This window comes from Beta vulgaris, chromosome 5, assembly GCF_026745355.1.
Source record: "Beta vulgaris subsp. vulgaris cultivar EL10 chromosome 5, EL10.2, whole genome shotgun sequence".
NCBI lineage: Eukaryota > Viridiplantae > Streptophyta > Magnoliopsida > Caryophyllales > Amaranthaceae > Beta > Beta vulgaris.
Window position 1 is genome coordinate 8,903,328 of NC_079206.1, and position 18,808 is coordinate 8,922,135.

General features: G+C 33.7%; 1 protein-coding gene across 1 annotated transcript; it reads left to right on the forward strand.

Annotated features, from left to right (window-relative positions):
• The first annotated feature begins 4,854 nt into the window (after positions 1-4,854).
• On the forward strand, positions 4,855-9,461 carry LOC104892591 (transcription factor bHLH157). Its single transcript, XM_010678566.4, has 10 exons — positions 4,855-5,655; positions 6,122-6,211; positions 6,333-6,402; positions 6,499-6,540; positions 6,641-6,700; positions 6,786-7,919; positions 8,011-8,112; positions 8,201-8,365; positions 8,458-8,583; positions 8,822-9,461. Exons 1-10 carry the CDS (start codon positions 5,546-5,548, stop codon positions 8,990-8,992), a joined length of 2,070 nt encoding a protein of 689 aa, XP_010676868.1. The 5' UTR covers positions 4,855-5,545; the 3' UTR covers positions 8,993-9,461.
• The last annotated feature ends 9,347 nt before the right edge of the window (positions 9,462-18,808 follow it).

Below are 18,808 nucleotides of genomic sequence, written 5' to 3' on the forward strand. Positions count from 1 at the left end.
GTTTCGACCTCCACGCATTTCGAGTTTCACTTTACTGCGACTAAACTCGGGGTACCCTCGCAGCATGGTAATAAGTTAACAAAGGACTAGAATTCATTGTTAGTTGTATTTGTAGAATTCTAAAAGGATGTTTCTCTTCAAGGACCTTGGGATTTAGCGTATTGTGGACATTGGAGTCTACTAGCTAGATGTCATGCGACAATCAATCTCTAAAAATCGTCAGGGTTTTGTATTTGAACAACTTCCCTTTCATACCAATCTTTTTCATCAAGACATGTAACTCAACTTCACCCATCATCACTCAAGACAAGCTTCATTTGGACTAGACATGTAATAATTATTTTTTCCTTCATAAAGTATGTACGAGCAAATGAAGCTCGTGTTAGTTTTTGTTTGTTTTTTGTTTGGTTGTATTAGGCTATAATACTCTCGTTTTCAGTTAATGCAAATTTTCTTGGTGACAAAAAAATAACATACATAATTGGAAGTATCAACAACAGCATTAATCAACTATGTTGATATTACGAGTGTTAGTATTTTTGTGGATGATGGATCCTATGATAGAAAGAAGTAAGAGGAAATATAATGCATTACGCCAGGTTGGTGACAATTATAGTGTAGGGATTGACACCGGAGGGGTTAATCTGCTAGGTAGTGGCGAATCCAAGAATCGATTTAAGTGGGTTCAATATACGCATGATAATTTTTATTTTGGTCAATTAGTCAAGTTTTATAAGAAAAATATGAATAATCTCAAAATTTATAGGAAAAATTTTCTTGTTTTAATATTTAAGTGGGGTCAAGGGACCCCAGTTGCTTCAATGTGGCTCCGCCGCTGCTGCTAGGGATAGGAAAGGGGTAACCAGAGTAGAGTTTGTTCATTGCGTTCATTGTATACCCCCTAAAGACTTTTTTTGTTCATATGTTCATTTCATCCTTCTAACATCCTTCCTCCGTTTTTTTAATAGTTCTACCATTTGCTATTTGCATGTATGCAAATGCACAACTTTGAACAATTATATCTTAGTGTTCTGTTATAGGAAAGGAAAATTATATATTTAGTTAAGTAAAATTTATCAGATAGTTCATATTTTGAAAATATTAATGAAGACGAATGCAACAAGATCCATTATTTTCCCCTATGTGTAACTATATATGTACCATAAGATGATCAAATTAAAATTTGTGAATAATGTCAAAAGTCATAATGGTAGAATTAAAAAACTGGAGGAAGTATAAGCAAAAACCACCAACATTGTGTACATAATGAAAATTATAGATTTTGTAGGCCATCTGCAAAAGGAAGTTATGCTATGTTTGGATAGCAAGCTAAGATTTCATTTCAAATCCTGGATTTGGATGAAATCTATTGTTTGGATGGCATGAAATTTGAAATTATAAAATTTGTCCAAAATCTTATCAAAAACCTATATTAGTAGAATTTAAAATTCAAGCTATTACCTTGTCATTTGAAATTCTCTCCTCATACATATCTCAACTCCATGAGTATCTATATCCCAACTTCACTAGGGGTGTAAGTTATTTGGTTCAAAACCGAAAACCAAACCAAACCAAACCGAATTAGTAATTTGGTTTGGTTTTTTTGGAAATTCGGTTTGGTTTGGATTCAAAAAAATTATTTTTTCGGTTTTTCGGTTTGGATTGGTTTTGGTTTTGGAAAACCGAAAAAACCGAATTATTGTCACTTAACATACGAATGTTGTCTATTATTTTTTTGTGTTTCTTTTTTTTAATATTGATTACGAAAATACAAAAATATTGTCACTTAAAATACAAATTATCAGAATGTTTGGTTTAAATTCGGTTTGGTTTTTATCTTGGCTTGATTTAATTTCATTTCGGTTTGGTTTGGATTTTGGAATATGAAAAAAAATTGGTTTGTTTTGGTTTAGATTTTGAAAGATAAAAAAAATCCGGTTTGGTTTGGTTTTTGGTTTCATATTTTGGTTTGGTTTGGTTTGGATTGAGTCGAATTTCGGTTTGGATTTGGTTTGGAAATTTCAAAACCGAATTTATTTCGGTTTGGTTTGGTTTTGACCTAAAACCAAACCAAAAACCGAACTTACACCCCTAAACTTCACTCATTCTCTTTCTAATATTTATTTCTCCCTCCTTTAGTAAACCCACACTTTTTCTCTCTCCTCCATTAAACCTTTATTTCTCTCTCCTCTATCAAAACCCCTTTACAAAACAGTGATTAGGAATTGAAATACAAACTTTAAATTCCATATTTCAATTTCATTATTTGAAATGAAATACAAGTTTCCAAACACTACCTTATTGAATTTCGGTAACTTGTACTCGTTCATTTAAAAGACTTGGAATACATAGTATTTTCTAAATTTCAGAATTCTTGCAACCAAGATTACACAATTATAGGAGAATGATGAACATGGTAAATCAACAAATGATTTAAACTAATATACTCCATCCGTTTCAAAATATAAAGCACGTACGATGTTCGAGGTTGAACTTTGACGTTAATTACTCTAAATTTACGTGGATAAAAAATTTTAAAAGGTAATGTTATTATAGTATTTTTAGGACGAATCCAACGGTATACTTTTTATAATTTTTATTTATCATATTATGAGAGATATTTGTGATCAAAGCAAATTTTTTATAAAGCGTGAATGCCTTATATTTTGAAACTGAGGGAGTAAACACTTAATAAGTCAATCACTCCATGAAATGGTGTTTAAAAGATTTACATTAGATTGTCTAAATTGCTTTTCAGTCATCTCTCTAAAACTATTTGATTACACCTAAAGTATTAAATAACTCTATGATTTTTCTATACAACTAATATAAAAATCTAGAAAACAAAAGAAGTATAGGTTATATATTTCTAGTTTCATATACAAAATTATATAAAGTTAATAACAACATAATTATCATGCAGCTTATATGTGATTTCAAATACAGAGTCATCAACAAAGAAGCAAGTTGGCAACCTAACCTACTGTCGAAATGAAGCTAACATTTTACATCTTTCAATTTCGTAAAAAAAAGTTCCATAAGTAAAATTAAAGTTGAATGGTTGAAGAATCTGCTGAAATTCAAATATTATATATTTCTAGCTCGAATCATTCAGTCCAGTTTCATTCAATTTAAGTACTTTTCTTTTAAAGTTTTACTTCAATTCACCTAAGCACATTTCAGCTCATCTCAACCTAAAAAAAAAAACGGTTTTTTCACCAAATACCCCTGTGCGTGGTTTTTCAAAATTCATGGGGTACCCCTAATTTTTTTTAATGCACCAGGTACCCTTATTATTTCAATAAAATGCACTAAATGCCCTTAATGACTAACGGTGTCAAGTTTCCGTTAGTCATTAGGATTAATTAACCCCTCTAACCCTAATTAAACCCTAATTAACTAACTAAAACCTAACCTCTAACCTACCCTAACCTCATAACTTGAAACCCTAACCCATAACCACCACCCAACCACCACCACCTCCCCTCCCCCTCCCTCCCTCACCCCCTGCAGCAGTCCTCCTCCCCCTTAATTGATTTCCCCACCCCCACCCCCACCCCCACCCCCACCCCCGGCAGCATCCCCCCTCCCATAGCAGCAACCACCACCACCTCCCCTGCGCTGTAGACCGCCGGCTCTAAAACTGATTTCGAAAATGTTTTTGAAAATAAAATGTTTTCGAAAATCATTTTCGAAAATCATTTTCGAAATCATTTTCGAAAATGATTTTCGAAAAGAGTTCCGAAATCATTTTCGAAAACCATTTTCGAAAACCTTTTGCGAAAACCGTTTTCGAAATCAGTTTTTGAAATCAAAAAAATCAATGAAGAAGAAGGAGAAAGAAAAAGAAATGAAGAAGACGGAGGAATTTCGACGGGGGTGGGGGTGGGGACGGGGGAATTCGACGGGGTGGTGGGGGAGGGGCTAGGGCTGTGTGGGGGGAGGGGGAAGGTGGTGGTTGGGTTGTTAAGGTTGGAGTGAGGTGTTAGGGTGTTAAGATTAGGGCTTAAGGGTTAGGGTTAGAGTGTTGATTAACCCTAATGACTAACGGAAACTTGACACCGTTAGTCATTAAGGGCATTTCGTGTATTTTACTGAAATAATAAGGGTACCTGGTGCATTAAAAAAAATTAGGGGTACCCCATGAATTTTGGGAAACCATAGGGGTACCTGGTGAAATAACCCAAAAAAAAGCTTAAGGGTTTGTTTTTCCCAGCTTATTTTCAGTTCAGTTCAGTTCAATTCAGTTTAGTTCAGTTGCAATCAGTTCAGTTCAATTCAATTTAGTTCAATTGCAATCAGTTCAGTTGCAATCAATTCAGTTCAATTCAATTTAGTTCAGCTCCAACTATTTTAAGTTATAATTTACTCCCTCTGTTTTTTTTTATCTTTCTCACTTAGAATCTTGGCACTATTCATACTTAGAGAGAATCTTCTCAATTGTTTTCAATCTATAAGAAAAAATATAGTCATGTGGGGTCTTGTTTGATTCGTCTCAATTAATACATTATTAATATTCAATCGTTATAATTTTTACTAACATATAATGAAAGATATTTAAATTCAAAGAAGTACGTTGGGAGACGCGCATAAAGAAAGTGAGAATGATAAAAAAAAACAGAGGGAGTAATTCATTACAGTTCAGTTTAATTCAATTCAGTTCAGTTTAATTCACTTTAATTGCAATCAGTTCAGTTCAGTTATTTTATGTCAAAAAGAACAGATCCATAATTCAATAATAAATTACTCCCATTCCCATATTAGTAGCAATGAAATAGACAATACTAACAGCAAGATATGACACGATTAATAAGGGAAGGATCTCCTCGATCCCTTTCATAGCATCTGATTTTTGTATTTAGGAGAGAGACAAAAACAAAAGCAAAAAACAAAAAAAGAAAAATCATAATCCACTTTTGGTCCCTTTTACTCAATTCCTTTTTCTCTCTTTAACTTCTTCTCTCTTTTATAAAACCCTCTCTCTTATTATTTTTTTCCATTACAAATTACAATCTTCAATTCTCTCTCTTTCATCACTCATCAGACATCACACTTAGCTCAAAAAACACTGTTTTGTTATCAATACCATAAAATCAGCAGAAACCTAATTTTCTATTTTCATCTTTAAAGTTGCAGAACTAGCTGAATTTAGTTGGAATCAAATTCTTTATTGAAAATAAATTCTGGGGAATTTTAATTCGTTGAGGAAAATTAGAAAACCCAGCTTTTTTTAGGTTCAGAAAAGCTCTGAATTTAGGAATCATTGTTATATAGGGGGGTACTATTTCTTGTTTTCACCCACTCTTTCTCTCTCCTCTTATCTCAGCACTTGTGTACTGAATCTGTTTGTTGATTTGAACTTCTGGGTGAAAAAAAAGTTTCCTTTTTTTAGATTTTACAAGTAAATTTTGCTCTTAAGAGGGTAAATAGCAGTAAAATGATTGATTTATAGCAGGAAAAATTGAGATTTGAGAAGAATTCTTTTAAGAAGAAATAAAAAAAAGGAGAAATCTTTGATTTTTTTTTTGGGGTGAAATTCAAGAAAATGGGGATGGAAAATGGAGAGTCATGTATTAAGAAGATACTCAGGAGTTTATGCTTGAGCCATGGATGGACTTATGGTGTTTTTTGGCGTTTTGATCCGCGGAATCATATGTAAGTTCATTTTGTTTTTATATTTCTATTGGTTGCAAAAAAAAAAAAAAAAAAAAAAAAAAAGATTTTGTCTTGAAATATCAATTTGATTTTGAGTTGTGACAAATTTAGTTCTTCATTTTGTTATCTTTAAAGTAGAATTAAAGGTAGGAAGTACTTGCTAGAAAAGAAGAGGAAAAAAAAGTTGATTATCTCTAATCTTAGTACTCCTAAATGTAGGAGATTTATTAGTTTTAATAAAGTTGTTTTATGATAGTTGCTTTTGAATGTTATTTGGTATAGATATATCTTTCTTTTGTTAAGAACCAAGCTTAAGAATTGTATATATAAAAGTAATTATAAAACTGAATTTATATTTTACTAAAATTTGAGTATTAAGTAAACTTTAACTAGCATAAATTGATGTGTAATGAAGTTCATGGGTTGGTGAATTTAATCCAATACTGGATCTTTTAATGTTCATCAGGATGTTAACTATGGAAGATGGTTATTGTGAGGGACATGCTGCCAATTTAATGGAAAGTATGCTTGTACAACTCCACATGCTTGGTGAAGGGTAAGCTGTGTATACATGAATTTACCTCTAAATTTTTTTTTTAGTAATTTAATTCCTGAAAATGTGCACTTATTTCTGATTTTTCATATTGGTCAAATCTTGATAAATTTTCTTCTTTCAGAATAATTGGTGAAGTTGCACTTGAAGGGAAACAAAGATGGATGCTTGCATATTCTTCAAAAGAAATTTTGGTATGTGGGTTAAAGTTTAAACTTTCAAGAGTTTTGATATTTGCCTATGTCATTAGTTCAAAATTTTCTAATCTTTAAACCCTTTTCTTTTTGCAGGAAGATTCTCAGTTTGGTTTCCAATTTTCATGTGGAATTAAGGTACTTTTTTTTTTATTATTCAAACTTCTGCAAGTGTGAATTGTTTGTCATGATTCTGTAATGAGCCATATATTCATGAATCATTTTCATCCCTTTGCAGACAATCGCAGTGATCCCGATAGAGATGCGAGGTGTTGTACAATTTGGTTCCACGAAAGAGGTTAGTACTCGAAAAACTTGCATTTTGTGTATGCATCTTCTTACTTCGTGTTTGCTAAATGTACTGTATTTGTTTGATGTGGTAGATTTTTGAAGCACAAGAGTTCTTGGATCAAGCAAGGAAATGTCTCCAAGACCAGAGTTTGGATGAGAGTGGCCAGAATCGGCTGTCTGCTTCCGTGATCGCATCACAAAACCCCTTTTTTGACGACGTGTCAACGTCTTGGGGAAATGGCATAGAAAATAGTTTGTTGTTTGATTCATTACACTTTCCTGGAGACTTGATAACTGATCCAAGTTCTGGGTCTCTGGTTAAGGATGCCGTAGATGTGTTTACTGAGCATTTTGAGCCCGCTCATTTTCCAGCATCTTTACTCGAGACATGCCAAACGGATGATTTTTCTCAGTGGCTTGCTGATTCGTCAAAGCTGTGTGTTAGTGGATTAGATTTAGAAGCTATGCTTTCTGATGACATGTCATCAGATCTTGGTGGAAGCAACAACATATTCTCTAACATCCAGGGAAGTCAATCCGCTTGTTCTTCACAAAGCTCTTTGACTCATAATGTGTTAGATTCATGTAAAGAAGGGAAACCTTCAGTTGTTGGTGCCAATAACAATGAACTATTAACCGAGTTTGGGATAGATTTAGGTAGTAGAGAGTTGGGAGATGTTATCAATACTGTTGAAGATAAAATTAACCCGTGGCCTATTGATACCGGCATGAGGTTTTCTGAATGCATATCGGAGGTGGTAGGAGGCCGAGGCCATTCGATCGCTGCACCCAAGAAGGGGTTGTTCTCTGAATTAGGCTTGGAACATCTCTTGAAAGATGGTTCAACCATTAAATCTTGCATAGAAGATCAATGGCCCTCATCCAAAAAGAGGAGAGTTGAAGCCTATGAAATGGTCAATGATCAAATTCAGCAAACCTACCATTCTTGGGGCGTAAAATATATGCAACCTTCAAGTACTAGTGTCCAAATGCAGGATTTTGGGTCCTTAAAAGAATGTATGGAGAAGGCACAATCAAGTTATAGTATTGATGCAAAGAGCTGCATCAGTAGTGTCAATGCAAAAATGAGGAAGACTGAAGAGCCTCCAAAGGCCTCCAAGAAAAGAGCAAGGCCTGGAGAAAGTACCCGTCCTAGGCCAAAAGATCGACAGTTGATTGCTGACCGTATCAAAGATTTGAGAGACCTTATCCCTAATGGAGCTAAGGTACTTTACCTTCTTAGAATCATCTGAAGTTGTACTAAGATTTTAGTGATAATTGCTGACTTCTCTTGTATTCATGCTGTTTATTTTGCAGTTAAGCATTGATGCTTTGTTAGGACGCACAATTAAACACATGCTTTTCTTGCAAAACTTGAACAAGCATGGAGACAAACTCAAACAAGCTGATGAACCTAAGGTAAGTGATACATTTTGCTGAATCATTGGACATTTTTTTGACAGTTCAAATATTTTCTGACGCATAACTCCTTGCTTGTTTCTTTCAGTTGATTGATCAGAGTAATGGCTTAATTCAAAAAGGCAGCTCAGCCTCCATCTCTTCAGGTGGCAGTGGGCGTGGTGCTACATGGGCATATGAAGTTGGAGGCTCAAACCTCCTTTGTCCCATCATAGTAGAGGACCTTAATGAACCCGGACAAATGCTCATTGAGGTAAGATCTTGATGGAAATGATAATATTCCACCTTCCTCTCAAAAGCAAAAACGCTGATCTTAACAATCCTCAATTTCTATTGTGTATGTAGATGCTCTGTGAAGAACGGGGATACTTCCTGGAGATTGCAGACATCATTCGAGGCTTTGGCTTAACCATTCTCAAGGGAGTGATGGAAAGTAGAAACGACAAAATATGGGCGCATTTCATCGTTGAGGTACATACTCTCATCAATTAGAACTTAACAAAATTTCAGTCATGCTACAGTAGTAGGCTGTATAATGAACTCAAAATTATTCATGTGTACTAAATTACTAATGTTAATTTTAAAAACTAACAGTAGAATACTTAATGACAACTCAAATTATTGTAGTTAGATTAAATTAAAAAAAAAATTGAATTCTAGAAAAAGAAAAGGAAGACAGAGATCCTTATGCAACTCTCTCATTGTGCAGGGAAATAAGCATGTTACAAGAATGGACGTATTTGTATCCCTCATGCATCTTTTGCAAGGCACTAACACTAGTGAAGTAGTAAACACAGCGTGCGAGCCTACTAACATTGTCAGCGATGCAGCCCCGTTGTGGGGCAATTTTCAACAGCATATGGTGCCACTTCCGATTTAAGTGATCAGCGAACGCAAACTATGCTAAGAAGAAAGCATTTGGATTTTAGTTTATGTATAGAGATCTAGGAACTTAACCAAAGTGCACGTTGTCGTTGGCACGAAGAGGAGTATCAACAAAGTGAATTGCTTCTCTCCTACAAGTTACTATTTGCTGACAATGCGAGTATAATGGCAAATCAAACAAATTAGAATTGTCAAAATACCGTTAGCAAATGACAGATTTATCATATCTGTGCAGCTGGTTATTTTTTCTGTTCAATTTTGTTTGGTCTTGAGGGTAACTTGTTATTAGTATTTAGCCTGTTTATATTAATTTGGTCTTATTGCAGTCTGCAGATGTAGCTTGCAATATAGTGTTAGAAATTTAGCTGGTATACTTAGGGCTGACTCTTGAGGCTCTTGCTTGTTTTGCCTCCATTTTTTTGTGGTCATTTGGTATGTAAATGGAAGATCAACCTCTTTCTCTATCTGTTGCTCGTTCTAACGTGTATGTCGTGTAACTGTATATGTTATTCTCCTCAACATTTCAACTTGAAGTTTTACTAAATCTCACCTGTTGATGTATGATAAAAACAGCACTAGTTGTCTAAATTTAATTTAGCTAACCAAGAATTCTCTTTCTTTCTCATCATCGAATCACTGCTCGCGACCCAGGATTCTATTTTATCATCAGTTCAATCGCCGTTCACCCCTTTTTCTTTTTCTAAACTTTTTTTCCCATGAGTCTACTCTACTGTGGGTATTATCATGGATTTACTCTGTTTCGAGCTCACAATGACCCTCCTTTTCACTACGCCATGCTAAGTGAATTACTTTCTTGTAGAGGAGACTCAATGGAGATTTTGAGCTCAAATTCATAGTCCATCAATATTTCGCATGTTGAGCTAAGTGATCATATTAACTTATCAACTCTCAATATTTTTAGGAAAAATTACATGAATAATCTCAATTTTCATCTGTCTTCTCAAATAATCCCAGCTCTGAATTATTCTAGAATAATCCCAACTTTTGAGGAGACCTTCTCAAAATAAGCCAAACTATCCTTTTTCTTGCCTACACTAATCCATTTTAGATCTTATAATACATTGAAAAGCAATGGTTCGGATTATTTTGAGAAGATACTCCAAAAGTTGGGATTATTTTTAGATAATTCAAAGTTGAGATATTTTGAGAAGACCGATGAACCGTGAACGTTGAGATTACTCGTGTCAATTTTTCCATATTTTTTATCGGTTGAGCTAGCTGACATCGACCAATCATTACTACGAGTATTGTTTTGAGGGAGCACTACGGTAAAGGGAAATTCAAATTCCTTAATTTGAACAAGCTAAAACTGAAGAGGACAGTGCGTGGTTTCACAATTACTTCTCAAATAATGTAAGATGACATTCATGGCCTACAAGTTACAACTGGTACAAAGTTCACTTTCCTTATCTGATGAAACCAAACTACTCTATGACTTGTGTGGATTTGCCTGGACGATATAAGGGCACTATTTGTAGGGCATTACCATTAAAAAGCAATTGAGCACAATTATGATAGCTGGTTCTGCATTGAAGTACCTTAGTATAAAAAAAAGGATCACCATACTGAGCCATGGGCGGATCTAGAGGGGGTACAAAGGGTACAGCTGTACCCCCATTATTTATGGAAAATAATGAAAACAAATCAATAAGTTGAGGTTTGTCTTGTTGGTAGCAAAAGGGAAAGAAAAAAAAATCCATGAATTTATGAGGAGTCTTGAGTTCAAAACCCCACAAAGTTCTTTTTATGCTTTTAATTACTTACCCTTGACTCATGTTTAATTTATCTTCAACACTTTTACTATATACTACTCTCTATGGCCTATGCTATTAGTGTGAAACTAAAAATTTATAAGTAAGCTTACTCTCAACTACAAATTCATAAGCCCACAAAATAAAAGCTCCCAAATAATAATTTTGTCTCTATTGTTTTCCTTCAAAATTTCCTCATTTATATACTTAAACTACTGTTTTTAAATTGAACAACTTATTTAAAGATCTGGTTATTTAAATTGAAACATTGAACACTAAAATAATTAGCAATTATATCTAAGTTCTTACTTAAACTTAAGGAGAAAAAATGTCTCATTTATATACTTAAACAACTGTTTTCAAATTGAACAACTTTTTTCTAAAGATCTGGTTATTTAAATTGAAACATTGAACACTTAAATAGTCAGCAATTATATCTAAGTTCTTACTTAAACTTAGGGAGAAAAAAATGTTAATAAAGCTTTATTTTGAAAAAAAAATTAACGAATCTAACTATTTACGTATTCGTACCCCCATGAGTAAATTCCTAGATACGCCACTGTACTGAGCTATACTTGAACTCTTTTTTTCCCTCTAGGCATGAGTTCATTTAGTGCCTGCACGACCGTTTTGAAGATTTTGGAACCATATTCTAATACTTCCTCCGTTCTGTTTTAAATGAAACATTGGATGAAATGACACTATTCATTGATCAATTTTAACTCCAATTTATCGCATTATATAAAGAAAAACATAGTCAAGTGGATCTTGTTAGATTCGTCTCGATGCATACTATCAAATTATAACTTTTTTATATTTTTTACGTGTACACAACTAAAGATATTGATGACTAAAGAAGCGCGTTGGGTTGCGTGAAAAAGCAAACGTTTCATTTAAAACGGAACGGAGGAAGTATGAAGATTAGGCCCCAAATTTATAAAAAAAAATAATGATGAAAGGTCGGGGTATTAAAATAGAAAGTTGAAAATTTTAAAATTGATCATGAAGAAATATTATTAAAGATAGAAAACGAGAGTGAGTTCCTCAAATATGAAGTAAATTTGATTAAAATAATTGTATATTTTAAGGCCTTTATAATTTTGGGGCCCTGTGTTGTTAGACTCCTTGCACACCTCCTTCTACCCTCTATTAAACAGTAGATACTATAAAGCACGGAAAAGTCTGATCAAGTATGAGGATTTCTCGTTTCCGAAATGTTTTCGTGGCCAAAATCATAAGCGTTTCCGTGCTAATAAATTAAATTTCGGATATGGCTGGACCATTATTTTTTCCAATTTGAAGAATGGATCGACTCCACAACCGCAATTGTTAATCCCATGAAAACCCACATGAGCTGCCCACACTAAATAAGAGAAAAAAATTAACTACCAGCTTCCTCCACCTATTGCGAATTGGCTTTAGGAAGTACTTCCTCCGTAACAGAAAAAATGCAACAAATTTGGGTATTATCTGTGAGGTATAAAATATTCAATTATTGTATTCTTTTTTGTTACGGAGGAAGTATATTCTCATTTGAACTTGTAACTATTACAAACTTTCCTCCATTAATAGATGCATATGCATAGGCTATATCGGGCTATAATAAGTCCATAACTATCGACGAAATTAGTCAAGTGATTCGAATAGAATTTCCTACTACGAACAAGATAATCTGTTTTGGTGTTATCTTCATTCGTAATGTTGGGTTTAAGAACAATATTTAATTCAGTTATTTGCACAACCTTGATTATTCTTAGACATTAAACAAGATTTATCACATATATAGTAGTTCAGGGACTATCATCTGCAATGTTGTAAATATAAATGTTGCGTATAGGAAGGATATCGCGAGACAAATCTGAAGCATAAATAATCTTCAAAATCATTAATAAAATTCAATTACAAAGATACTCCTATATTTCTTTTATAATTTTTGGGCCCTCCCACTAGAGACTCCTTTGGTAAGAAGAAAGACCCTATTGGATCAGCATCTTGCTCAGATCAACCAGCTCAACTAGACAGGTCAACGCTTGACAGTAGATGAAATATAAAGGAATACCTACTCCCAAGTATAAATAGGTAATGGGGTTCGAACTTGTGAGTTGATTACCTCCATCAAACAAGCTTGATTACAAAGATATTCCTATACGGCTATATCCATAAACATGAAAAATAAATGTGGTAATATGGAACAATAATGTACTCTAGTAGGGATAATAATCTTGCAAATTCTTATATGAGCTAATGAGATGTACTAGCTGATAGTGCAACGAGGTTATTGATAATGAATATTTGGATTTATTAGTTAAAATTAGTAAAGTTGTACCCAATTAATACTGGTACCTAGTATAATTAATGAGATTTATTTACTTATATAATAGTATAATACCCTCTATTATAGTTGACTGTTGATAGCTTATTTAGTGATTTTCATATATCCTTTAAGTGCATGCAAACATAATGAAAATGGTTGGTAATAATTATGGTCGGACCAAATATAAAGAAATGGAAACGTAATGGCCGACTTAAAAGCAGCTTTGTAGTAATGGCCTGTGTTCTAGCCGACTGTGCTGACCTGTATGAATTGTGTGGGTAATGTTGGGCTTGTAGGTCAATGCGTTATCATTTTGCCTTGAAACTCAAGCTATGATTTTTATTGCAACTCATTTCGACACCTTTTTCCTTCTTCCTCAATACCCCTATCCTAACTAGAAACTTGTAGTAAGTAGCTACAAGTAGATTTCAAGTTGAAGACTACTTTCCCTCACTTATTTTAAAACTTCTTCCCTTTTCTTAATAGCTAGCTTTTACAATATTTATTTAATTATTCTAATCATAATTATATACTAAATATAAGTGATCATGAATAGCATTTTGTACAAAAATTATTAAAAAAGACGGTCTAATTTTAATATAAAAGTAGACTTAGTTATTAAATGGATTAAACTAGTCGCAGAAAGAAATTAACCTAGTCAATATTGGACTAGTTCTGTTTTAAATATTGGATTTATCACTATCTAATTTTAATTTGAAATTAGGTGGTCTTTTACAAGACAAACTCGATTCTATAAAACTCTCTTCAATTAGTTTCAAACTTTAACGTCTATTTTCAAATTATTATTTTTGACAACTTTTAGAAATAGATAATCAAAAGTATTAATAGTCTAAATAGTACATTAACGATCGTGAAAATTAAAGTAGCAGTATTATTGGAAATTAAAATGAAGGATGTATATAATTTTATTTGTGATTTAATTTGGATGGAATGTTTTCCTAGCTAATTTTGTGAACCCGAGGTAATTTTTTTTTTTAACAGTATTTTTAGTTCTTTGATCACAAATGAGATTATTTGGTACCCTTCTACTTGTTTTTATTTTGCTCGATCACTTGGAATCTTGTCGCTGTTCACAATCGGAAAGAATTTTTTAAATTATTCTCAATATATAAGATAGAAAATAATCACGTGGGGTCTTGCTTGATTCGTTTTAGTGAGCACTCTATTGATGTTGAATCGTTATAATTTTTACTAATATGTAATGAAAGATATGTAAGGTCAAAAAGTACATTGACAAACACGCACATTCAAAGTACAGACAAACTAAAAAATATAGAAGGGATTTCACTATAAATTAGTGTAAAATTATTTTACTTAAGACTCAATCTTTGTTATCTTGAATTTGCCTTGACTTGTTACAACTAGTTTTTTTTTAGAGATGCCAATTTTTTTCTAGTTTATACTTTAATTCCTCGTTACTTTTTTATTCCAATATGTACTTTGATTTTTGCACTATATACATACTAACTTTGACTATAATATTATACCAATATATACAAATAATTGTTAATTATCTTATGGTTTATAATTAGATTTATCTCGATATATAAATGTTGAATCATTTTTATATAACTATTTCGAAATAACGAAATATACTAATGGTGAAAAGTTATGTATTAAAAAGCATAGAAATTGAAGTATTGCAATTAAAAGAATTGGAGGATCGGGATTCGAAAGTATAAGTTGAGTATGATTTGAAAAATGTTTGAATAACGCTTAGGATTGTCAACCCTTTTAGATAAATTAGAATAAAATATTAATATGTATGTAATAAATGGGAGAGAAGAGATACAAAAATAATATTTTAATGTATTTCTAACCAATAAAAATTCAATAATAAGAGAATTAGCAATCCTTAACATCACTCAATCAATCTCCGTATAATTTTGATCCTCTTAAAAGGGTTTTTGACTTATCAAACAAGAACAGTTATCTAGAAAGATTGGAGTGGGCGGAAGTTTTAGCATTAGAGCTTCTTTAATTTCCCGTAGGCGCTTAGTCTTTTGACATATTGTTGCAAGGTCGGTTTCCTACGATCTTTATCAAATTATCGGGAAAGTATTGGTTTGATATACACTTTACACCGAAGGTTGGATTCCATTTTAATTTACTTTAATGCACATCTATTTCATCTAGATCCTTTTTAGATTCTTAGATATAGGTTGACACTCAAATTATTGTCGAAGTTAATAAGAAATTTGAAGTCAAGTTTGACAATTGACCATCTTCATGTTTGGGATCGGATGGTGTAGAAAGCGAGTCAAATTCTTTAACTATTATGTCAATCTTGTTAGGTAACTATGCAAATATATTAAAGAGTTCGTTAAGACGATCTCATGTTAGTATTAACGTGAGACCAGTTTTTCATGTTGATATATATGCGTGCATTAAACCAGCAGCGGAATTAGTCTAGCAGTTTGACATATTAGTTATTTTAACCTTAAATTATTTCCAAAAAAAACCTTAAATTGCTTCTGGATGAATTAGTTAAGCGGTGAAATATATTAGTTAAGCATTAAAGTATATTAGTTAAGCGTTGAAGTATATTAGTTTTATAAATAAAAACCAGATTATAACGCATATTACTAATAACTAATAACTAAAAATCATAACTATTAGCCTTATTACAAATATTTTCATTTGTCCGATAGTTTAACCACTAATAATCCAATACAATTTCAATGCTTAAAGTTTCAAAGTAAAACATAATAAAGCCTCATAATTATATGTAATTATAAAACATGTAGATAAGTTTTTTTGATCTTTAACCCTTCTATTAAGTAAGAACATTTGTTTACGCGAATCACATTGAAATTGTTACTTTTATCCCCAATTCCTCTGAAGTATGTTTGAACAACTTATCATGTCATAACTAGTTATTAGGCCCGGGCTATGCCCTGGGTAAGAAAAAATTTCATTTGTTAATATAACAGTTTATGATAATAACACTAAATACAACTTAGTCTAGTGGTTAAGACTTTAGTATATGTACTTGAGATCTTGGGATCAAATCCTATACTATGTAATTTCTAAATTTTTTTGATGTACATGGATTACATGAGCTAAAACTCCCTAAGGAGAGCGCCACGTGGCACATAGACGTTTTTTCGCACGCCTTTTAATATATTTGTATAGATGTCCATTTTTCAATTTCGTACTAAATAGAATATTACAAAAAACTGATGGAATCAAATATGAAATCTATTGAAAACTAAAAAGCTAGGCAATGATGTATTATGAGAGAAAGCTATGTTAATTTCTAAATTAGAGTTAATCTAAAGCATCTTTTGGATATTAGAAACAAGACATCGCTGCATAAAGGAAAACAATGTCTGATCGTTAGAGAAAAATGCCTACAATCTATACAAATATATTAAAAGGCGTGCGAAAGCAAGAAACTGTGCCAGGTGGCGCTCTCCTTAGGGAGTTTTAGTTATGTAATCTATGTACAATAAAAAAAAATTAAGAAATTGCATAGTATAGGGTTTGATCCTAAGACCTCAAGTAGATATACTAAAGTTTTAACCACTAGGCTAAGTTGTATTTAGTGTTATTAGCATAAAGTATTATATTAATAAATGAAATTTTTTCTTACTCGGGGCATAACCCGGGCCTAATAACTAGTGTGTTATTAAAGTTTGCTCATAGTTGATGAATATAAACTAGCCTAATCAATTAGAATAAAATGTATGGATTTGGAAGCATTTTTTCGCTCAATCATTTATTTGAATTTGACCTGGTGTTTTTCAACACTTTTTTTAGTTTTGAGGCAATTTCTTTCAAGTAAGAAACATAAATTTAAGCATATTATAGTGGTTTTTTTTTTTTGACATCAAGAAAACGTGCATTGATTAAATAACAAAGTACAACATATAACTAATACAACCACACGAAAACAAAAGGAAATCTAAAAGAGCTTTATGAGCTCTTACATGTCCTAAAAAACATAAAGAAGCAAAGCTGATTAAGAGTCGCCAAAGAAAGATTGCGCCGCTAGTCGATGAATACACTGGTGGAAGCAAAACTCGGATGACTAATGGATGTGATAGGAGAAGCAAATATCGATCACGATCTGGACAACGAACCAAAGGCAAGATTTGCATCTCGCCGCATGAGCAATCCCAACGAACGTCTGACGCGTGGGATTCTGGGCTCATGAACTGTGAAAGAGTCACATTCCTAGGTGACTCAGGACTCTCTCGCAAGAGTACCTTGTGTTTCTCCGTAGAATAGGAGAAACGGAGAGCGCTGAAATCCACCAGATGAAACTGGGGTGCCGCCTGCAGATTTTGATTTTTCAAGGCAAAGATCGTTAAGATCATTGCCAAGCAAAAAGGGGAGCTAAACATGATGAGCTCTCGAACACACCACCGGTTTGAGAAACCGGAAAACTGATCGTCCAACCATGAATAACGAACATCGCCTCGACCAAACTCACAATTCTCATCCATGTGATGTACCCATTCCTTCAAACATTTCAAGGAAACTACAAATATAACTACTACAACCTTACACCACCATCCCTTAATCAACTGGCAAATTTTTTTTTAAGCCAAAACCAACAACAACCTAGATCTTCAACAATTCGGACTGCTCGCCTACCACCAACTAGACAACTAATTCTACAGACAGAGAAAAACATCTCAAAAATCAGCACTAACATAGCTATGTGGGGACGGGAAAGGGAAGCCCAACTACCGGGGGGAAGGGAAGGGGATGCCCGTACACAACCAAGCAACAACAGGGGAAGGGGGAGGCGACCGAACACTCGCATAAGGGATGGGGTTACACTGAACCTTTCAAACATAGGGGAGGAAGGGGGAGGGGAAGCCCGACCTAAAACAGGGGAAGGAAAAGGGGAAAACGACGAAAGAACATAGCAGGGAGAAGGAACGGCCGGCGAAAGGGGAGGAGTGCTAACCGGCGGCGACATGAGCCGACACGCGGCGGCGACGAACTGTGGATGCGAAGAGTTCCAAATCGCAAGCGAAGAACCGGCGACGAAGGAACCCAGTGACCCGATGTTACAACTAACCTACGAAGAGCCTACAGAGAACCTAAGAAGACGAAGACGACAAGCAGCCGGCTCGCCGGCGACTTGCGGCCACCAGCGAGCCTACTGCGGCGTGGTTTTTTTGTGGGGGCTAGGGTTGCGTATTAGGGGGCAGAGAGAAAAGAGAGACTAGGGTTTTTATTATTGCGTTGTTGTAAGTTGGATTCTTGGATATGCATATTATAGTGGTTACGGCATAATTTTTTGACTCAAACTTAAACACGACCCGATCACTGCACCCACAACAATCCACTTTTACGGGCAAAAGCGTTTTCGCCTCTAACACTGCTACATAAGTAGCCTCCTTGAAAATGTGATTGCAAGAAACCAACTCATGATTACCTCTAAGGGAAAATCACAATTATTATTGTCAAATTCTATGGGTTTTTCCAAATGGACTTAATAATACAAAGATTATCGTCTTCAACAATAAACTTTTAATTTCAGGAAATGAAGCTCATTTTAAAACTTTCTTAAGTTAGAACGTTTGCTTGTAGGATAGTGTAAGGATACATGGATACAATTATTAGTTTATTACTTACAAGATTACTTACATAAGGGTGTTTCATAAGGTATCCAAATATTGATCACCTTGGGATATTTTGAATTCACTAGTAATTCTTGTGATGGGAAGCACAAGACCGACGTCGA

Bases quoted from the DNA above. Each gene is read 5' to 3' on its own strand.
- LOC104892591 (XM_010678566.4), top strand. From the start codon at position 5,546: ATGGGGATGGAAAATGGAGAGTCATGTATTAAGAAGATACTCAGGAGT. The intron at 6,212-6,332 runs GTAAGCTGTGTA...TTCTTCTTTCAG, and splicing joins CTCCACATGCTTGGTGAAGG to AATAATTGGTGAAGTTGCAC. The intron at 6,701-6,785 runs GTTAGTACTCGA...TTGATGTGGTAG, and splicing joins AATTTGGTTCCACGAAAGAG to ATTTTTGAAGCACAAGAGTT.